Source organism: Equus asinus, chromosome 1 (assembly GCF_041296235.1).
Source record: "Equus asinus isolate D_3611 breed Donkey chromosome 1, EquAss-T2T_v2, whole genome shotgun sequence".
NCBI lineage: Eukaryota > Metazoa > Chordata > Mammalia > Perissodactyla > Equidae > Equus > Equus asinus.
In genome coordinates this window covers 110036328-110059506 of record NC_091790.1, presented here as the reverse complement: position 1 = coordinate 110059506, position 23179 = coordinate 110036328, and the positions used below count along the sequence as shown (strand labels likewise).

The 23179-nt window shown below is 50.7% G+C and overlaps 1 protein-coding gene across 26 annotated transcripts in view; it reads right to left on the bottom strand.

The window, feature by feature from the left end:
- ATXN7L1 (ataxin 7 like 1) overlaps window positions 1-23179 on the bottom strand; it is a 220861-nt gene that overhangs the window by 53423 nt on the left and 144259 nt on the right. The window contains exons 1-3 of one of the 26 annotated variants that reach the window (XM_070505193.1): window positions 12258-12274; window positions 11431-11672; window positions 9062-9306 (exon numbers count right to left, since the gene is read on the bottom strand). The exons of 6 other annotated variants lie outside the window; for them this stretch is intronic. In XM_070505193.1, the coding sequence (XP_070361294.1) occupies window positions 9062-9098 (37 nt within the window). In that variant the 5' untranslated portion in view covers window positions 9099-9306; window positions 11431-11672; window positions 12258-12274. Of the gene's footprint in view, window positions 1-1635; window positions 2818-2870; window positions 4227-8316; window positions 8965-9061; window positions 9307-11430; window positions 11673-11770; window positions 12361-23179 lie in introns of those variants that run through there. 19 more of the 26 variants (XM_070505191.1, XM_070505250.1, XM_070505270.1 and 16 more) reach the window with 19 other exon arrangements.

Sequence of the window (23179 nt, the reverse complement as noted above, 5' to 3'; positions counted from 1 at the left end):
AGAGATTGATGAGGAAAAAGGAAGGATGTAGGATGGATTGCTTAATGGGCTCTGTTTTTGTTAGGTCATGTAAGTCCACACACAAAAAAGATAGCAACAGCATCACCACCATTAACACACCCCTAATGAGAGCGGGCAAAAGGGAGAAAACAGGTGCCCGTACAGAGGGAGGAAGGAGAGAAACTTGTGTTAGAGTCGAATCTCCTTCACTCCTTCGTTTACTAATTTTTTAAGCATTTCCTTGGTATGCGCCATGTGCCAGGCACTAGGATGTAACGGTGGCGGCAGGATGGACACTGTCATCGCCAGAGCGTTCCCTGAGGGTGGGAGACACTCCCCAGATCCCAGGCCGGCCACCACTCCGTCACCCTGAGCGGCTGCCTGAAGGACCTGAGCTGGAGAACAGCCCAGCTGCTGGGAGAGACTCTGCCTGCAGCCAGGACCGCGATTCTCTCCATGGTACCAGGCCTTTTACAGCCCCAGCTGTGCCCGTGTGTCTGGAGCCTCACGGGAGCGGAGGGGTTGACAAAGAGTGCCACCTGCATGGCATTAACTTCTCCGTCAGTCTCCTCCCGCCACAACCACCCAACACACCCACTGCACAAACCGCACGGATTTAAACACAGGAGCCGACCCAGCTTCGGTGAAAACTGGAGGCTCCTAGCTTTAGGATAAGCTGTTAGCATCTACCTTAAAACGGCACAGCCGACATCATTCCTGCCCCAGGGGCACCAAATGGACAGGTGCGGCGGCAGCTGGGAGCTGGGCAAGGTGGGGAGGCATGGGCTGGGGCATCTTTGGGGGGGGAGATACACTAACGGGGATTCCCTGTATCTAAAATGCCTGAACAGCTGGACTGAATCTTCCCAACACCGTCTTGAGGCAACACCAGTGGCCTTCACCTGGAGGCCTGGGGCTAAGTGCATAAAAAGGGCTGTCTGGTCACAGGCCTGCCCAGTCCACGCCTCAAGAGAGGGAGGATCCTGACACACGAGGAGGAGACGGTGCCCAGGCCACACACACAACTCAGGGACCACGGGAGCAGCAGAGGGCTTCTCACTCCTGGGACAGTAGCACCAGAGTCCCCAAACCTGTATTTTTTAAAAGGTCCCAAGGTGATTCTCATGCTCTGTGTTAGCGTGGAGAGCCACTGGAAATGTGGACCAGACACTGCTGTCTGTGGACTCAGAAAGATCTGGGCTCAAATCTTAGCTGTCACTCATAAGCTCTGTGACCAGGGCAAATAACCCCCTAAGCCCTGGTTTCGGTACCTATAAAACGGGACCAGTGATGCCCACGTCAAAGGGCGACGAGTGGGCAGGTGCCCCTGTAGCACGCTGAGGCCCCCATCTCGACACATGTCACACGTCGTAATTGCTGGTTTACTGGTCTGGGCGTCCTGTCGCTGGACGCACCTGCAGGGCAGGTGTCTTTTCACTCTTTCATCCCCGACATTTCCCCAGAGTCTTGCCCTAACGGGCACTCACCGTGTTCACTGTTGAAGGAACAGGTGTTGGGAGGGCTGGTGACCCGTGGCAGGTGGCCACCACAGTGCCGACTCACAGTGGGCACTTAAGACGAGTTCCACTGATACATGAAAATGTAGCTTTTTAACAAACACAAGCGGTAGCTTACCTAAGTGGAGAGTTCTCTGCCTTCTCCCTGCCCCTGAATTAAAAGTATTCCATTTCCAAGAATCCTACGGGAGCACATTGCTCAAGGAACCCAGGCTGAGTAAGGAGAGGTCCCCGCTGCCTGCTTTCTCTCTGTACCTCCAGTTCCCAGAGCACAGGACGGGAGGCCCCTCCAGTAGAATGTGCAAAATCTCCAGTCACTGCAGAGCTCACAGCGCCGCTCAGAAGCACTCACCCCACAGGCTGTCGCGGTCCCGCGGCCGCCACTAATAACGGAACCATTTCTGTTCTCCTTGGAGTGACAGTTGGCAGTGGCAAACAGGAAGTTGTCTTGAAACAGGGTGTGGTTGTGCCCTGTCAATATATGCGTACAGAGGCACACGCCTTTTTTCCCCTTCTCTAGCCTCCTTCTGTTTCCCTCTGCCCCCTTTCTTTAGGAGCAAAAGGTCTGAATCATTTGGGTGAAAACAAAGATTTTATATGACTTAAGGTCAACCATTGCCACCCTACAAACAACCACCTAGGGCAGAAAGGAGTCTAAAATATAGCAAGGTCTCTTTTGCCACGAGTAGTCACTCACTTGTGGCATGAGTGTGTGTGTGTCACCATGCACATGAGTGTGTGTGAGCTTTCCCCTTTATTTCTCCATGGGTGCACACACAGGACCGAGGACCATCCACGGATCGGAGGGAGGGAAGCCCATAGGTCGCCAGTTTCAAGCAATTTTTAAAGTTTGGGTAAAAGAGGCTTGAAACATTTCTCAACACAAATTACATCTAAAAATGACAAAGGGGAATAAACTCCGAGGGGAGAAATGCACAGAGCGCTGTTGGAGCTGCACGTGAGTGCAGAGACGTGGGGGTGACAAGTCGGGGAGGTCCCTTCCAGCTGGCTCCCTGGTGCGATGAGAGGTGTGCTATAAAAATTTCCACTGCACTCCTACCAGGCCCTGAGGCTTGCGCCTCCAGAAGGACTGTCCAAAATAGACTGGTCCCCAACCCAGCCTCTCCTCCTCTGACCTCTTTTGGAGGCAGCCGCTCGCCCCACTCGGCAGGCAGGCGCTGCAGCCCTGCCCAGGTCGGGGCCGGCCCACAGCCCGCCTGGGCTCCACCTCGGGCAGGCTGCTCGCTCGGATGGTGGCCTGACAGCATGCTCGGCCCGCCTGCCAGCAGCTCTCCTCCGTGACCTGGGCCCAGCCCCGCGCCATCCTGGGCGGTACACGTGCCCTGCACTCACACTTACACATCCCGGGGAGACAGCCTTGCCGTTTGGATAAGGAGGCTGAGCCAGTGACACACCGGGCAACGCGACGCCGCGACCGTTTCCTGGCTCCTGGCTGAGGGCCCTGGCCAGTCAGAACGCACCACTTCCCCTTTAAGAGAGCACGCCCAGATGCGATTAGGGAAAGGCAGAAAGAAAAGCCCGGAACAGTCAGGGTTGTATCCCGAATTTGGCAGATGAACTTGGGTTTTCCTGAACTGCACACACAGAGTACGATCAGAGGCAGTGGACTCCTGAGAGGCCGGTCTGAGCGGTCACCGTTCAGGAAGGGCCGGGGGCTTCCTGCAGCCCCACAGCATGATGGCCACACTCAAGCTGCGTGGGCCCAGAGCCGCTGGACGCCTGGGGCTGCTCCTGGGCAGCCCGCAGAAGCCTCAGGCCTTCCTGCTGCCCGTCCCCTCAGGGCCTGTCACCCCCGATGGGCAGAGTCCACCGCACCACCCAGCACCATGCTTGGGAGAGAACAGAGACATCATAAAGACTGAAAAATACTTCTGTGGGACATGTTAACTATTAAGTCAACAGGGAGTTTTCATTCGTTCTGGATATTTAGAAAGTTTATTCCCTGATCTTGGCAAGAGATAGTAGATTGTGTGTGGGGGGGGGGAGGCGTGGAATCCAATAAAAACAGTGGTTCAGAAAAGGCCACGTGTTGTAGGATTCCACTGATGTGAAATATCCAGACAGGTGAATCCACAGGGACAGAAAGGAGATTGGTGACTGCCAGGGGCTGGGGGAAACCGGAGTGGGGAGTCACTGCTTCACGGGTGGAGGGTCTCTTTTTGGGGTGATGAAAATGTTCTGGAACTACGGGCCGGTTGCACAATACTGTGAATGGACTCGGTACCACTGAAATGTATGCGTTAAAATGCTTCATTTTGTTATGCGAATTTCACCTCAGTTAAAACGAACGCAGCGGGAAAGCGTGCTTTGGGCAACTTCTTCTTCTACTAGGATGGCTCCTGTTTCATGCAACATTTCTTTATAAAATCTGACTGTTATCTGATAAATTAAGTTAACCCTGGCTAAGGAGTATATGGCTTTTAGTAAGGAAAAATAAAAACAGACCTTTAAGAGAAAAACTTTCCAGGACTCAGAAGTATGGGTCTTATGGAGAATTTCACACCGTGGGGAGGGGGACGGCGTCGTCGAGAACCCTGCCACATAAGCCCGTCTCAGGTGGGGACCATCCCTTCATCAGCTGAACAACGTAACCAAAGCCAGAGAGGGAGTCTCCATGGGAGAGCTATTCAGGGTCCCTAGGTTCCTGGTTTCCCTTTCCTTGTCGCAGACTTTCTTCCCAGAATGAAGGAGAATGAATCCGTTTCTGGCTGGGAGGGGGCCGTGCCGGTTGGCAAAGCAGAAGTGGTTTTCACGGTTCCATTTCTTTGCAGTGGAGCCAGCAGGGGGGTGGGGGGGGGGGGGACGAGGGGGCGTGACCGGACCGCCCACCTGACCCAGCCCTCCTTTCCCTGGCATTTGCAGCTTTGGCGGGAAATAGTCTGCTCCTGACGGTAAGGCTGTGAGCCTTGTCCTCTAGACCCTAGGCCAGCGGGTCAAGGGCTCAGGGGCACACTTCCGCCCCCGCCCCGGGAGGAATGTCAAGAGGAGGGCCGCTGGATGTCGCAATACTTAGAAGGAACACAGATGAAAGGGCAGGCCCCATGGCCCGGGAGCCAGAGTCTTCCCAGAGACAAGTGTGAGCAGCTCTCCTACTGTCTGCCTGCTGAGGGCACCAGGACAACCGGGAGGACAGAGATGTGGACAGCTCCTGGGGGCCAGCTCTCCCAGGGCTGTCTGGCCCTTCTGGAGCTCCTTCCCCTGCCTCTTTCACCCTGTTCTCTCTCCTCACCTCAGGTGCCCAGAGAATAAGTAGGTGGCCTCAGTTCTCAGCAAGGAGGTGGCTTATGATAATAAGATGCAATACTTATACGACTCTAGGATCTGAGGAGCAGGACATTTGAATCTTCTTTCTAAATACAAAAATGGGCAGCCTCAACCCAATTAAAAAATGGGCAAAGGACTTGAACAGGCATTTCTCCAAAGAAGATACACATAAGGCCAACAAGCACATGAAAAGATGCTCAGCCTTATTAGTGATTAAGGAAATGCAAATCAAACCACAACGCGATCACCACTTCATACCTTCCAGGATGGCTATATATGAAAAAAACCCAAAACAACCACCCAAACGGAAAATAACAAGTGTCTGTCGGTGAGGACGTAGAGAAATTGGAACCCTTGGGCACTGTTGGTGGCAACGTAAAATGGTACAACTTTTACAGAAAACAATACGGTGTTTCCTCAAAAACTTAAACACAGAATTACCATATGATCCAGCAATTCCACTCCTAGGATATATAGACCCGAAAGAACTGAAAACAGGGACTCAAACAGATCCTTGTGAATGTGCACAGCAGCACTATTCACAACAGCCAAAGGGCCATCAATGGATGAATGGACAAACCAAAATTGTGGTACATACATACAATGGAACATTATTCAGCCATCAAAAGGAATGAAGTACCGACACTTGCTACAACATGGACGAATCTAGAAAACATTATGCAAATCAAAAAAGCCAGATATAAAAGGTGACATATTGTATGATTCTATTTATACAAAATGTCCAGAAAAGGCAAATCCACACAGACAGAAGGCAGACCGGTGGTTGCCAGGAACCAGGAGGAGGGGGCAGAGGAAACAAGTGTTCAGTGGGTACGAGGGTTTATTCTAGAGTGACAAAACATCTGGAACTAGACAGAAGTGGTGCCTGCAAAACACCGTGAATGTACTAGATGCCACCAAACTGTTCACTTTTAAATGGTAATTTTATGTTATACAAATTTCACCCGAATTGGAAAAAAAAGTTGCCGAAAGTGAGGGCCAGGACAATCCACAAACAGAATAATCAGCTTCAGGATAACTGAGAGTTACCTTCAAAACCCTTCTTAGAATCACTTAAAGGAGGTAACTTTTAAGTTATGGTCATTAAGGCGGCCAGCAGGAGACAGCAGACACGCCCCCAAGACAGCAGTTCCCAAACTTCACGGCCAATTCAGGTCCACAAAGAAATGTTAGTTTGTTTTAAACAATATCACGCACTCAAACACACACACACACACCCAGGCAAGCTGCACTAGTTATTTACAAGCGGAATATTGAGGCACAGCTCCCCTCTGCCAGGTCCTCATCCCTGATATGGCCACTCCAATGATGGAATCGTCATTTCCACCAAAGGGACCTAGGTCTTAGACCTTGAAGCTGGGACAGAGAAACAGACTCCCAACAGGCAAGAAAAAACTCCACAGCTAAGCGTTCTCTGCTAACCCCTGCTGGCCCCCTTCCTGGGGCTGTTGGTGCCTCCCCAGCTCTCCAGCCATGGGGCTGTCCAGCCTCTTCCACTGTAGGCCTCAGAGTGGGAGCAACGATTCTTTCCGAGTGCACCAGGTGAGACGGCACCATGGCTAATCCCATCTCTGCTGTGGGGGGAGGGGGATATAGGGGGGATTGGGGGAGGTTGTCACCTTGAACCAGTCTAATTCCCCTTCCATGCCACACCCTGCCAAACATTTGTTTCTCAAAATTTCTTTTTCCAGGCTAGACACCCTCAGACATCTTTTTAAACCACTCCTCACAAAACATCCTTTTCACTATTTTCCTGGTCTCTGGCTTCTCTTTAGCTCCTACCGTCCTCCATAAACCGTGGAACTCAGAAGGCAGAACATTACAGATGGGGTCTGAGCGGCTCCTCGCTGTCTGTTCTGGACATCGTTCTCCTATTAATGCAACTAGAGAGCCAATCTAGATTTTTTACTTCCGATAGCTGCATCCCCCCTAAGTCATTTTGCTGCCAAGCCACATATCCACAGGTGTCCTCTAAAAATGTCATCTTCTTGGATTCAGTCCACTGCTCTGGCCTATGGAGATCTTCTTGGGCCCTGACTCATTAACGTTTTCCTTCTCCTTCTCAAATCTGCCACCTGAAAACTTGATAAGCCTGCCACCAACACCGTTCTTCCTCCAAATCCTCATTTATAATGTGGAAGAGGACAGGGCCAAGTTTGCAACGCAATACATCCCCCAGTGTGACAGTGACCTGTGAACAGCACCGTTGGCCATTCAGAGCAGGTGTGCCCTTGGCCCACATTTCTTCCTCTTCCTTAGTAAGGATCTCATGGGTGATTGACAGGTGGGGCTAACAATAGCCCTCCCCTCCCCAGTGGCTGTAACCACGAGGCATAAAGCTCTCAGAGCAACGCACTGCACAGAGTGAGCGATCAAATTCACCTTCATAACTGACGAGAACTCTAAGAAGAAGGAAGAAACCTGTTTTTCTAATTCCCAAACTTCCCTCCTTAGCAGCAACCAAATACAGACACGAGGCAGCTGGAATCAATAGGAGCACTGGCGTTCAAGAGCCGGAGTCTGGATCCTGGCTCTCCTTCCAGAATTTCCATGCTTTAAGGTTAACAATACCTGCCCCCTCCAGGGCTGTTGGGAGGAGTCAATGGGATCAGACAAGCAACAGGGGTTTAAAAGCTGAGTCAGGCTATGCAAACAGAAAAGAAGAGTATTACAATTATTACTGTGATAAATAACTCCAAGATACCACTTCCATTGGCAGAAGCCCCACTGTTAAACCCAGGAGGCCCCTATAGACGTGCTCAGGCTGCCAGAAGGTGGGCCTTTCAGCCCAGAGCAGCTGGACTGCCCCATGGAGCCCATTCCTGACCCCTCGCAGCAGACCAAAACCCAGGCTGGCTTATAAAGGGCAATGGGCCCTCCTACCAGCCTGCAGGAGCACACTGTCCCTCCATCGTCACCTGGTGGAGACCAGGACCCGAATAATCTGCAGTGGGGATTTGCCGGTGATAAAAAGGGCTGGGAGGGCTGCTTTTAGTTCCCCTGAGGCTTGACCCCAACCAATCCTTGGGTTTCTGTTCTGAAGGGCAGTTTCTAAGAACATGAGGCATTTGGCTCTGACATCCTCAGGGCAGGCCCCCAGAAGCCCTGTTCTGGTCTCACGTGAGGACATCTGCCTCCTCAAAGAGGTCCCACAGCAGGGGCAGAGGGAGAGAGAGGAATCGGCATGGCCAACCATAAGCCCCCGGAAAAAGGGCAGCAGTTAAAATAGGAGCTAGATTCTCCTTTCCTGGTCCGTGTAAGGTTCGTTTCCCAAGTTCCAGGGGGAATGAGCACTGACGGCAGATTGTGAAGATATATATAGATGTATAAAATTGTTGGCAAGACGTTGCGGATCATGTCAATGAACCTATTAACACATCAGGGAGTTTGCCCAGCAATGCACTGGCAAGAAGAGGCCCAGAAAAGAAAATGATAATTTCCGTCGGATGGTTTTTGGAGTCTGCTGGTCCCCAAGCTACCTTACTCAACCTACCCGTGTAACAGTCTCCCTCAAGACAGGTGGGCTGCTGAAGTCAGCTGAGAATCATCACAGGACACACGAAAGCGAACTCAGCCTCTCTCGTGACTCTCGAATATATTCTCTCTTTCTCTCGTTGTCTTTCCTTTGACTACGCAGCCAGACAAAGAGACGGCGCCTGGTTCTAGACATGCACATGTGCAGGAATGAGTCACAGATGAATCTCCGCATCGCCGTGGTTACTGTAGTGTCTGATGCTCCTCCTTAACAGAGTCGAGGCAGGACTAGGCTTAGCTGTTTGGCGTTACGCGCTGAACTGTGTTCCCCCCAAATTCATATGCTGGAGCCTCAGTCTCAGCATCTCAGAATGTAACTGTATTCAGAGATAGTCTTCAAAGGGGTGGTTAGAATCAAACAAGGCCACTTAGGGTGGAGCCCTAATCCACTGGGACCGGTGTGTCCCCGTAAGAGAAGGAAGAGCCCCTAGGGGTGTGGGCGCACAAAGGGACAGCAAGAAGACAGCCATCCGCAAGCCAAGGGGAGAGGCCTCAGGAGAAACCACCTCTGCTGGCACCTTGATCTTGGACTTCCAGCCTCCAGAATTGTGAGAAAAGAAATTGTTTAAGCCACCGAGACTGTGGTATTTTGTTACGACAGGCCTAGCAAATTAATACAATTGCTATACCTAAAAACTGTTCATGTTCACTGGACAAGGGGCAGAAAGGGCAGTATGGGGGGAAGAAAACAAGGGGCTCCTAACCTCTGACATAACCGTAGATCGGACGCAGCCTTCTCATCAAGGTGGGACGGTCTCCAGATCTGGGATGACGGGCAAATCCCGCCGGCCTGGAGCCCGAGAGTGAGAGGGCCTCCAAGTGCACAAGCGGCTGGTCTGGAACGGCGGGACTCCGCGCCACAGCCCTGGAGGAACCAACGCCTTTTCTCAGCTTACTTTCTCCTTTGGCCTCTTACCCTTGTGGGTTCTGTTGAATGTATGTGTCACTGCTGTGGTTCCAGAAAAAGAGAAGACCGTGGGGGTGAGTGAGCTAATGGCAGAGCGAGGCAGCCACCAACATGTTCATAGCTTTGCCAAACCGACTCGGACCATCTGGCCCAATGCCGCCTTTCAACACGATCCACTCCATCTCCAAATTCTGCCTGGATGCCTTGGTCCTCCCTCAGACTCCAGGACCCCACGGGAGCCTGCTAGACCCTGGGCTTCCCACTGAGTGTGGGGTGGGCAGAACCAATCCCCCAGGGACCAGGAGAGGAGATGGACTCAAAGGCTCAGGGCTGCCTAAGGGGCCCAGACACACAGGATCAACCACCAGTCCAGCAACAGACCCGGCATTGAGCTCTCCCCTGGCCGGCGGGGCATGGGGTGAGGTGGGGGGATGAAAGCAAGGAAGGAGGGTGTTTTGGAAGGTATTGCAGGCTGAAGCCTGGAGGTGCTGGAGGGGCGACACTCTCCAGGAGACAGAACTGACAGGCTGGCAAATGGCAGCGCCTTCCTTCCCAAGGACCACACGGTGGGCGGGTTTGGCCAATTCAAATGCAAAAGCCCAGGGGCGAGGACCGCTGGGAAAGCTCTCAGTATTCACTGCCATCCGTCTCACACTCCCACAGAAGGCCTGCAGGTGCCCTGCTCGTCTCCGCCTTCAGTCTGGTCATGAGGTTATGCACTCAGCGGGGTGGGGTCCCCCACAATCTCTGCTAACGGAGATGCACACCAAACCGGCACACCCCTCAACCCTGAGGCCTTCCAACAGTTAGCCTCAGATGCTGTCCCAACCTGAGAGACGGGAGGAGGAAAGGGGAAGTGTGGCGGGGCCCTAACCATGGGGGCAGATCTGAATCAAATGAGAACCAAGGACATCTGTGTCGCAGCCAGTTCACCCAGTTCGATGGGACGCCAGGAGGCGAAGGTCTGACGGATGATGTTGGGGCTGAGTTCTAGCTCCCCATCTCTGCCATGCAAGCCACCTGCCGTCTCCAGCTTTTTCTACTGGGACCAAAGGGTTGCCTTGTCCTTCACCACCTCAGGGGGGCTACCGTGAGAAAGGGCAGGGCTCATTCTAAACTGTAAAGGGCTGAAAGCAGAACACACTCATCATCATTCTTTGCAAGGTTAGAGGAGACCAAAAAACAAACCAAATAAATAGCGGTATTTCACATAGATGAGAGAAAACAAGGAGAAGCAGCAATCTGCTCTTGGCAACACCAGCCAGTTATAACCACGCCAAGCCATGGCCTAAGGGTCACATCTACTATCTTGGAAATTTCCATTTTCAATATGTGTGTGAGTCGGTGATGCTGGGGGTGAGGGGAGGTGTGGACCCGTCTGTGTGGGACCCAAGGACCTGGATCTGGGCAGACTCCCTACTTAGAAGGCCTTTCACGCGGCCCAAATGATGTTTACCGTTTTCTCCCTCCTTTTCGATTTGTTTGGTTTAAAATGTTTAACCCGAGGCACAGTGAAGTGTCTCATTTACAACGTCCTCCTGGACCATTAGACTGGGACTCCACACTCATTATGCTGATGAACGTACAACTTACCCATGCAAATACCAGGAGTAGCAGACACAGAGAGGAGATGCTCAAGGTACCGTTATCAAGGGCTGGTTAATTACACAGCCATTCAGTGGGCAAAGCAGAGCAATTTTTAGCCAAATGTTCTAGTAAATATTATGGGAAAGCCTTTCGTAGAGTGCTAATTCTGGCTTAGTGATTTCAAAGGTGACTTTAGTTCTCATTCAAACACGAACACGGTCCCCCAAAGATGCTACCACTGGGCCAGAAGACCAAGTAGAGAGTGCATTCGCCAGTGTGCCATCTTGCAGTTAATTATTATTTTTTTAATGTTATAAGCACTCAAGTATCATTGTCATTTAGGTGAGGACAAACTTTAAAACCCACTAACTCTCCTGCGGCCGTCCTCCTCTGCCCCTCCCCCAGGCTCAGAGGCCCGCCAACCGGCTTCAGGGCAGGCTGCGGACCGCCAGCTGACAGTGCTCCTGCGGGTTGGACAAAACAACCCGGCAAACGCATTTCGCATTTCGGACGTTTGAAACAATACCCAGTTGCTGCAGCCACCCTCCCAGAGCGCCCCAGAGGAAATGGCATCCTTACTTTCATTTTACTCCGTTTGTGACCGACCAAAGGAAAACAACCCGTCCTAAAGCAATTATCGGGGTATCTGATATCTGCGGCTGGAGAGTGTGCTCCGGAATGTTATCAAATGACCTCGCGGAGAAATGAATTTCCAAGAGCTAAAATAACCCTCGGCTGCACAGCCTCTGCCGTTTCTCTAACTGCAGAAATGGATTTCACTTTCCACCGTTAGAACAGAAAACTCTCAAGCATCCCCGTTTCTACAAAAAAAAAAAAAAAAATCTATAAATAACCCAGGATCAGCAAAATTATGCAAAACATCCTGCTAGAAGAAGAAATGTAAACTCGAATCACTTACAGAGAGACTCAGGCTGGCAACTCGATCTGATTCTACGAGGAGTGTAAACATGTTGTACTTTTGGAACCTGAAGCGATCCACATTAGCACGCATGCCATCACCGAAAAGGAAAAAAAAAAAAGGGGAGGAGGAAAAGCCCCCACAACTAAACACCAACAAAGCGCAACCCCGAAACAGAGCCCCGGATTCGGGGTTCTGCACGGTCCAGGGCCTGCCGGCTGACCAGCTGCAAGTCGGTCCCAGCGATCCGAGCCTGCACACGCCAACTGTTTTGACGACAGGCACTTGTTAAACACAGAGTTTCAGGTCCTACCAGTTGGACACCAGAAGTTCACAGAACTGACCCGGCGCCAAGAACAAGCACAGAAAGCGAAACGGCTGCCTCGTGCGCCGTGTTTTTGTTAACTGTTTATGCAAGCCCCAGAGCAATTGGGTAAGAATTAAGAATAAAAAAAGAACTCAAATAACAAAAGCAAAAGATTACCACCTGGAAGGAAATGTCGATGTTGGCAGATAAAGGACAGACGTCAACCCAGTTCATTGGTGGGGTGGGTGGGTGGTTTTCGGAGCGGAGCAGTGGGGGGAGGGGCAGGGGTCACGTGACAACCTGCGGTCATTAGCAGAAGGAACTGGGTGCTTCCTTGAAGCATCTTTCACTTAGAGGTTGACTTAAGAGATTTGGCAAACGCTGAGGCCTCGGAGATGGTGCACATCTCGGGTGACTGCAGAAGCACTGGAATTTGGAAGTTGGTAAATCACAGAGGAGAAAAAAGGGGCGTGCTCCGTGGCGTTTTCAAGACACAGGGAAGGGATTTCCAAGTTCCCTGCTCAGTGCCGTGAGGCCACTGGGCCCCCACATGGCAAGCAAACAGGGGCCGGCGTCCCTGGGCTGATTCTGACCTGGTCCTGAGCAGCTTGCGCTCTCCCCTTTGAGCTGAGGGTTGCTGGGGTCAGCCTTTCTCACTCCTCAGGACCGGAGTCTGTGCTCTCTTATGGGTGATAGTGAATAAAGTATTGTCATCTGGCAAAATAAAAGGAAAAGGAACACTTGAATTGCTTATTTAACGAGGTTTTCCATTTCTTTCCCAGAATGCATCAAGCACTGTCTCATTTGAGGACCAAGACAATTAACGGGATTAAATTTGGGAGTTATCTGAGGATTTGAGAAAACTGAATTCCAAGAGAACCGGGGTGTGGCTATAAGAGTGGGAAGTCTTAAACTGCAGAATGGACCCAAACCTACCCCCTCATATCTATCTATCTATCTATCTATCTACCTATCTATCTATCTATCTATCTATCATCTATCTCTGATTTGAAGAATAAAGTGTTGCCCCTTGCCCACTCTAGAGTTTAGGGGATGGTAACGAGGAACCAGAAACAGGCAGTGTAACCGTGGGCCAGATTCACGTGTATCTGGATAGCAAATGTTCCTCTGGTTCTGGGGTCACCAGTACAACGGTGGTGCACAGGAACCCACATAGTGGCTGTCACCTTCCTCTCAACGGAACCCACGTTTCATTACAAACGGCCGATAGAAGCGGTTTCACCGGGATCTGAAATGGAGTGAGACGCAGCAGGCGCCTGACAGATCCGGAGAGAAGAGCAAAGGCCACTTAGAGCATCGGAGACAAAGGAAGGAGCCGGGGAGGAGGAAGGCTGGGGCTGGAGTGGAGCGGGGGAGGGACGCCACTGGAGAGAAGGCTCAGGTCCGGCAGTGAGTCTTCGGCCAGCCCCAGCCTCTGGGTTGGCAGCTGACTCCTGAACGTGTCCCCAGAGCTTTTGTGAGCCCTGCCTCGCACGTAGCACCCCACAGTTTACATGCCTCCTTCACACACATCATAGTATTTGGTCCTCAGAAACATCCCGTGAGACAGCGCACTGGTGTCATCCCCAGTGACGAAGGAGGAAAGCTGAGGCTCAGGAAGCCTTGGGCTCGGTCCACAAATGATGACTTGGGCCGCTGTGGTGCTCTATCATTCGTGAAGCACTTTAAACATGGCGGACTTTGTTGTCCCCACTCTCACAGACAAGGAAATGGAGATTCTGAAGAGGCCACACTGCAAACTACAAACAGCACGGGGTCTCCCAGCTCCTCATCCGGTCCTCCTTGCTCACCTCTATCGTGTTTCCAGAACACGTAATGACAGAACTCCGGTAAAGTCGCTTTATTATAAAAGCCCACCAGCTCCCTTGATTCTCTCCAAACTCCCCGTCTTCACGGTTTTTCTGTAGCAGTCCACAGGCTGCGACTTCCTAACACACAAGAGTTCCTCTCCCCACCGGGACGTCTGCCTCCAGAGCTACCATTTCCACGGGAAGCACCCACCTCCACTCAGTCAGCATCCTGTTCTTCTCTAACCCCTGTGCTACCTGACCCTGGTCTACGAAGCAGCCGGGGCAGAACGTCCCAGCAGGTCTGCCAAGCTCTACGTCACGGCCGCCTGCACCTCCAAGGTGTGCCGTCCCCCATGTAGACGGGGTTTGGCTTGGCACAAGCTTTGGTGCTTCTCTTCTTCAACGCTGTGTTTCAAAGTTATGCTTTTGCTGAGCTCTTCTGCAACAGAGGCCACTGAAAATGTTGGCCCAAATGATGGGTCCCACTGTCGTGCCCCTTCTCTGTGCCAAGGGGACCCTCACAGTTTGATAGGGGTGATATTCCTATTATGTGATACATGTGAGCAAGTTCATCGCAGGTTTGGGGCAACTGTTCTGAAGGAACACGGTGGTGAGTTATCGCACATGGCCCCGGGGTTTGCAGGGTTGAATGGAGATGTCTGCCAGGAACCCAAGCGCTCAAGGCCACGACCAGAGATGCAGAATGTGGAATGCAGGAGGGACTGATTAGAAAGTTCTAGAATGTTCTGCCACCACCTTATGAATCTACCTTTCTCCCTGAAAACACAACAAAACATAGCACCAAAGGCCAGAGAAGTTGGGTGTCAAGGTGGACTTTACGTTGAATGTCACTAAAGCAGCCTGGGTCGCGGAGACTAATCCAATCTAGCAGCTCCTGTTAACTGGAGAAGCTCTGCATTCCCGTGAGACGCACAGCTGGAGCCTCTCACTGGTTTATTTTGGGTTGTTTTGGTAACCACGCGACATTTGCATCCACTCTGCCGGAAAAGAATATGGGGATGGGGTAAATCAGAACAGTCTTGGCAGGAAAATTCGTTTGCTTACAAGATACAAAGCAAGTAGAATATTTCCACGCACCTTGTGACTCCTCTCAGCCTAGAGACCGTTCTTTGAAAATCAAAAAGTAGGACACACCGTTTGACAAGCGCTGGCATATTTAGGGAAGACAGGGGTAGGGTATTTAATATCAGAACTTCTGAAAATCTGTGAGGCACGGCCACTGAACTTGTAATATCAAATTAGTAAAAGTGGGCTAACAGACATGGAATATTAGCAGAAGTTTGTTGTACTTCGTACCAAAGGCAGTTAGTTCTACCACAGACCAGACAAACACAGCTTTGCTGACAGATGCGGTGGTCTTGGGAAGGCTGGTGAGCACGGTGCATCCAGCCGTGGAGCCCGACAGCACTGATGGAGACAAAGCTGGGGCTCGTGCTCTGGGCATTTAGACTCCCTCCCAGCGAAGGGAGCCGCATCAGAGTACAGAGGACTGGTCAGGGACCACGAGGTCTTTCAAATGTGGCCTGGATATGCGGAAAGCTGATCAAAAACGGGATGGGGCCAAAATAGGATGCAGGCCTGAGCTGTCAGGAGACAGAAAGGCGTGGTAATCATGTCAGCGGCTGTGGCTGCAGACCTGGCTTTACCCCTTGGGTTCTCGTCCCTGAGACCGCCCTGTGCACTTCTGGGTGGGGACCAGCGGCTCAGCTCGACACTCTTCACTTTTGCCCCATTACCTGGTTCCTAGGACTGAGCCGGCCTGCTCGATCTTACCTGGGACTCGCTTCGGGCTTAATCCTTTGCGATGTGGACTCATGACCAAAGCCATGGGGCTGGTTTGGCACAGATGGGGGCCACCTCCCGAGAGTCTTCAGGAGAGTGCCGATTTCAACCGGCCTTAGCCAGTCCTGTGCTACAATTTGAAAAATGACTTTAAACGTGGGTTGAGTGGAATCTGGACCACTGGACTGGAAGTTCCCTGAGGGCCAGTTCTGAGTCTCATTTATCTCTGTAGCCAATGCCTAGCCAGAGCATAGAAACCTTGCTGTGTGTGTTTAACATGTTTTTTTTTTCTTTCTTTCCTCTGAGGAAGATTTGCCCTGAGCTAACATCTGTGCCAATCTTCCTCCATTTTGCGTGTGGGTTGCCGCCACAGTGTGGCTGGTGAGTGGTGTAGGTCCACCCCCAGGATCCGAACCCATGAACCTGCACCAACAAAGCAAGAGTGTGCTGAACCCAACCACTACACCAAAATACACATTTTGAATGAATGAATGAAGTTCCTTTTAATGTACACCACAAAGATATATGTAGACCTTATTAGGTATACCTGGAAGGGGAGTATCTTTATGGTAAATATGTATCAAATTTGGTATTTTAATTAAATTTTAAAAAGTATAATATTTTGTTTTATATTTTTTAGTTTCTTCCTGCCCACTGCGCCCTGCCCACCCCAGCCCCCCAGTCAAATTTGGTGTTTTTAAAAGTTATATTTGTGATTCAAGTTGGGGAGAAGGTAGAAAGGCTTTCCATTTAAAATTGGAAATGCTAAATCTTCAAAAAAATTGTAGGCACTTTGTAACAGGAATCTTGCCACCAGATCTTCATCCTACTGTACTTTGTCCTCTTAAATGGTGTACTTTGAACATTATTTGATCCTTTTTTTGATAACTCAAGGTCACTGTTAAGGGCATTCATTTCTATACTTTGCTGTACAATGGTGGTGACTTCAGGGCCTACAACTTTAGGTAGCTTTCAAACTTTTTGACCCTGATCCACCTTAAGAAATGAATTTTATTCTGCAACCTAGTATGCATATATGGATATGAGACAAAAGTTCCAAAGATAATATTGATCTTTGTGAAGTAAAAAACACTCTGCTATTTTCTCCTCTCTGTTCCCCTCTTGAAAATGTTGCTCAGGACTCATTAAAGTGATTGCCCCGCATCGTGGGTGGTGCCCGCGGGTTGCAAACACGGAGAAAGGGTACAGGGCTATTTGCTCCCGCACAAAAGGGGCCCGAAGAGTGCCCTGTGGATGCCTGGGGCAGTTGGGTCCTCTTCACGTGCTCGGAGCTCCTGGCTGGGTTCCCAAGGAGCTGCCCTCTGCGGCAGAGTTCACCGTACTGAGGTGTCATTGGACGTGCCATGCATAAACCCTGCACGTGCATGGAGTTTTCCTTTTTTGGAAGGAGAGTTCTGAGGAGTGGGCCTCAGGCTGGCAGGACTATTGGACGACAGAGGCTCCTGGCGGCAATGTTGCTTCCTGAAGGACCAGATCTGGGCTCCAGTGCACGAGCAAGTTATTCCTAACGCAACCCTCTCGCCTTCAGACAGTTTGCGCGCAACCACACAGTATCCTGGCTCTGAGCTGCCCTTTACTGACGGCTCCTCCCCGTCCACATTTCAACTGTCTTTCCACCTAAATGCAAAGAAGACAAACTGATAGACACACGACACTTCTCCTGGTGGAATCTTGAAAAGTGTGTCAAGTTTGCGTGCATGTGTTGGGGGGTTGATATCTTACATTGATTTTAAAAAATTGCAGCCAAAGGGTGCTCCCTTTGCAGATTTGTGGGCTCCCACACAAATCTAAATAACGGGCGGCGGCTGGTGGTCAAGTCAACTACTGGCACGTCTATTCAATGGAATCTGGGGAAGCTATAAAAATGATGCTGTAGATCTATATTTACTGAAATAGGTCAACAGTTTTAGATGGAAAAAAAGCAGATTCCAAAGCAATGTCGGTAACAGGATTCCACTTTTATTTTTAAAAATATAAAATATATGCATACAGATACAACACAGACAAACACACGCACACAGAAAACGTTGGAAACTTTTACACTGAAATATTTACTTTCTTATATTTCTTGAAATTTTGGCTGTTTTTACAATGTGTTCCTTTTATACCAGGAAAAAAAAAGCAATTTTCCCTTCGAAAAAGTAAAATTCTACATTATTATGCAGAACAGTACTTCTGTTTGGGGCACCCCACCCATCCTCACCTCATCGGTGCCTGTTCCCATGGGAACCTTTGTCACATCTCTGCACCACAAGGCTGTAGGCCCAGCCCGGGCTTTCCCACTTGCCTCTCACTTCTTATGATGTCTTCCCAAACTTTTTTTTATAAGAGTTCCACTCATATAAAGAAAGATAAGTTGAATCCTTATGGGAAAATTTTTACATGAATGCATTTTAAGGCAAAAGGAGGGCTTATGGTGTTACTTTTAAGGGTCATGTTCTCTCTCCGATGGAACTAAGGGGAGAGGTGGATCCCCAAGCAGTGGGCTCTGCTCAACACGTCCCCACGGAAGCAGGCTACAGGTCTCCCCATTCTGCAGGAAGACAGTCAAAGAGCTGGCATGATCTCTATTCTGAGTTTTCTCCCAAGCCAGGGTCAATTCAAAGCATGACCCAACGTCGGGTTTAGGGACAGGAATAATCCCTAACTCTCGTTAGTGCTGGTCTCCCCACCAAGTTTATTCACGTCCATGGAGAACTGGTATTTCCCAAAGGAACGACCAGAGAGGGCGGGAGGCCAGGCAAGTGTATTATTCTCAGTTTACAAATGAGGAAAACCAGCTTAATCAAGGGGAGGCAATTTGCCCAAGGCCAGCCTACTGGGAACTGATGGAGACAGACTTCAAACCTTCTCCTGGGTTTGTCCCCTCTGTTCTGTGCCACGGCCTTCTTTCGATAAAGAGAGTAACCGTATATATTTGACCATCCTAACTGGACAGCTTTGAAAGTAAAAGGAGGTGCGAAATGGATGGGCCCCATGGCAACAGGGATAAACTGTAGCTCTCCCTAGCAAACCAGGACATACGGTCACTGGAGATATAATCCAGCGCTCCCCCCACCAATGTCCCCCACTCTCCCACCCCGGTACTGGGAATAGGAGAGAGAAATGGAACATGGTTACAATGTCTATAATTTACCTCAAAGTACTTGAGTATAAAAACAAATAAATAAAAGAGAAAAGAAGAACTTGAGTGTGACTGGTGTTTCATTGTGTGTGAACCAGGTAGGTAGTCCAGGCTTTACCTCCGGGGTGACTGGCTCACACGCTGTCAAGAAGACAAAGTCTGGATGGGACTGGTACTCATCTGAGAGGGTCATGCTCCGAAAGTGGCTACTTAAAGTGCTTTGGCTATCCACATTTTGATCAATTTTTTTTTTTTTTTTTTTTTGAGGAAGATTAGCCCTGAGCTAACATCTGCTGCCAACCCTCCTCTTCTTGCTGAGGAAGACTGGCCCTGAGCTAACATCCGTGCCCATCTTCCTCTACTTTATATGTGGGACGCCTACCACAGCATGGCTTGCAAAGCGGGGCCACGTCCGCACCCGGGATCTGAACCTGCGAACCCCAGGCTGCCAAAGCGGAACGTGCGCACTTACCCGCTGTGCCACCGGGCCGGCCCCTGATCAACATTTTGAACATTAAAAAAAAGGGCTTTTGTTGCTGCAACTTGTCACTTAGTACAATGAATGCCAGAAAGGGGTTCTTGTTGATGAAATTAAAGGTACAGTATTCAAGATATGTGGCCTGGCCAAAAACTTTTAGAGACATCCCCACTCTCACGGAAACGGGGTACTCGAATCCAGCAAGGCCTGTCCCTTTACCCTTAGGGATGGCACTCGAGGCCGCCCTGTGCGCAGCCATTGAGTTTAGGAGGGTTGATGACAGCATGATGCTGATTTGGGGAAACAGAGTCCTGTCTCTGGAATATTCTTGCACCTGACTTGAGTGAACCTCAAAGGCGAGGGGGCTGGGACTTCATCAAGTTTACTCAATAGGCTGAGTGAACTGTTTCTCCCTTTGTCAGTGCCATTCAGTTGATTCTGACTCCTAGCGACCCTGTGGACAGCACAGTGGAACCCTGCCTGGTCTTTCTGCGCCATCCTCTCCTCTCACCTTCTGGCGCTGTATCAGACAATGCTCCACTGCTGTTCATAGGGTTTTTGTGGCCAGTTTTTTTGGAAGTGGGTGGCCAGGTGCTTCTTCCTAGTCTATCTTAGTCTGGAAGCTCCACTGAGACCTATCCACCATGGTGACCCTGCTGGTATTTGAAACACCAGTGCCATAGCTTTCAGCATCACAGCAACATGCAGCCACCACAGTATGACAACCAACAGACAGGTGGTGTGGTTCCCTGACCAGGAAATGAACCCAGGCTTCGGTGGTGAGAGCGCTGACCATTCCACCAAAAATCAGACCAGCGTTTTTCTCCCTACTTGTTGGTAAGCGTTTGTTTGATAAATGCCCGTGTCTGTGGCAGACTTCAGTCTAACACTCACGTTGGTGACACCTGGTAGCAAGGTTCTGGAGGAGAAACCAGCCCTCAGTCCCTTCAACCTTCTACAACCTTCTACAGCGGCAACTGTTTTCTATCAAAAAGAACCTACAAGATCTGCATGGCCGAACTAGCCGAGGTTAGCCCACACCGAACCCGCCTCTGGCTGAGTCTGAGATGGGGAGGTTTCAGGAAGGGGTCTCTTCACACAGTTTCCTCCTCACCTGATTATGAGCCTCCTGAAAGCAGAGAGCGGGTCGGTCTTGTTCACCATCCTAGTCCCTAAGCCGCACGCAGCGCCCGCCCATGGAACAAGTGCCAGATATCTGTCCAATGAATCAAATAAATGAATAGGAATTCTGTGACTTCTGGAAGCTACTTTGTTAAGCATATCTGTCATTGTTCTTTACTCCAGTAATGATCACCGATCCCCATGCACCATAATCTATTACTTGCCCTGGATTCAGTTAGCACTTTATGAGGAAGTCAAAGTCCAGAGAGGTTACAGCTGAAGCCGTAAAACCGGCCCTGAACTCAGGCCTGTCTCACTCAGAACCCAGGCCTGCTCTGCTCCCCAGAGTCGGCAGACACTCAGTTCTGCAGGGATTATGGTTATTATTTCTTTTACTACTTTTCCTCTACTCACTCTATGTCATGCTATTGAATACACACCTCTTTTCAGCACTTCATCTTGTTTTTTCAAGAGCGTTTCTGGTGGGGAAAGCTACATGGATGTTGGAGCATATGAACCAGCTTGCCAGTTCTTTTGCTTCTAATTATTTTGATTGACATGTGGCACTGAGGGATGTCGAATGGCCTCTTGTGTCTTTGAGCTGCAGAGGAGTCAGTCGCATCTCCTTGTCTCCAGGGCAGCAGGCTCGCCGGCTCATTCCGATGCCTCCCTCCAGACCCTTCTCTCCTGCCACCAGGATACTGAGAGCCTTCATTTCTGCCTCTGTGACTTGTGCACAGTGTTCTCTCCCTGGAATGCATGTCCGCCCTGTCGTTGTTGACCTTGGTGAACTCTTTGTTTTCTTTCCAGGCTCAGTTCACACATTCCCACATTTGGGATGCCTGGGAGAGGCCCAGGCCACGTGCATCTCTGCCCGGTCTCATGCGAGTCCCTTTTTCGGGGCTCCCAGGACACACTGAGCACAGCACACGGCTCGGGGACGGCCACCAGCTTGCTTCCCTCTTCCGCTACGCCTCGAAGAGTCAGGGGCCTCGGTTCAGAACTGGCATACAGCAGGCACGCAAAGTGTGTTAGATAATGAATGGATAAATCAGGAAATAATTAGCCAGTGCACAGTAAAGCAAGAGAAAACGCAGGGGTCAGCAGGCCAGCAGTTTCCAGCGGTCTGACGGCCAGCTGACCATAATTACTTGTCTCAGGTAGTGGGCTCAAAAATGACTTTTTAAGCCTAAGAGCCTGATAGTGGGTTTTTATGAGATGCAATTGACTATTTAATTCTGAGTGTTCTGCTCCTTTGCCTGTTATAGAAAAAAACCCCTGGAGACGTTTTACCAGTGCAGCCAGTTCCCCACTCACTGACACTGCGCCAGCCACCGGTATCCCCTTGGGAGTTTGGGGTGATCTGACAGCACCCACGTGACAGGGTGCCCTAGCGGTTCCTGGAGCCTTCCTGACTCCAGGGTGCCGGCTAAGCTGAGACGTTAGCAAGTGCCACATGCAGGCCAACACATGAGCTGAGCACAGGGACAGCTCGAGCCGACTGTGGGACTGCGGCCCGACGAAATAAACAATTCCCAGCATAGGCTGACCCTTCAGAACGCAGCTGCTTCCAACTGCACTGTGTAGATAAAAATAATTTAGTGATTTCCTCCCACTAAGCTCTTGGGCACAAACCAAGAAATCTGCAGCCTGTCCGTTCTGATGCTACTGTACAGCAGTAAACATGCAGGCTTCCGAGCCCTCAGCGGCGCTTCTCAGCCGGGACACAGCACGCTTTTGTTGGGGTCGTTCTTCCCTGGGCGGAACTGTCCCAGGCATTGCAGAGGGGTTGGCACCTCTGACCCAGTCAATGCCAGTGACTATGACAGCCTCAAAATGCACGTTTGCAAACATCTCCAGGGAGAGAGCTGTCATGAGTACTGGGCCACCTGGCGGGGGTAGCTTCGATTCATTTTGTAGCGGGAGAGTCTCGCAAAGGACTGAAGAGGCCACCCAGACCAGGGGTGGGTTGGGATGAGACCCACGGAGTCAGAGAGAGCACCCCTGAGGCAAGGGGCACTCAGACCAAGGCCAGTCTGTGGGGACAGTGCAGGTCCTGAGAGCAGGGAGGATGCTGGGGTCCCTTGAATGAAGAAGTCAAGGTGGCGAGGGAGCTGGCCTCAGCGAATCCAGACATGGGAGCTTGAGCAGAGGTCAAGATGGTGCCAAAGGGATAAAGAATGAGCAGAGGGTGCAGAAAAGCCCAGGCCACAGCTCAGAGCCCTGGCTACTCTCAGCCTGCAGGGGCGGAACAGAGGGGCCAAGAAGGTCACTGATTCTGGACGGCTCCAAGGGTTGGAAGGTTCCGAGTACCAACCAGCTCTCCTGCCCGGCCTGGCCTTAAGAGAGCAAAGACAACACAACAGCAACCCTATCACTGCCACCGTCACCACTGTGTCACACCCTGCAAATAGGACCCATGGCAGAGAACTGCCAAGCTCCTCCAAGCGACCTTCAAGGACACCCCGATAACAAAGGGAGAGAGACTCTTAAGACCAACCAGTGAGAAAAACCTGCCAAAGTGCTGAGTAGCGGGGCCACGAGCCCAGGACTCCTTGCCACCGCTCCGATTTCACCTGGACGTCGGGTGGCCGTAGCGGGAGGGCGACATGCAAAGTCGCTGCAAAGCTACGTGTTCCTTTGTCTCATTTTTCTCACTTATTTTAAATTTGTTTTATCTTGCTCTGTTGTTTGCAACTTTACAAGCGGGCTTAAATCCTTTTGCAGCAAGGCTGGGTATAAA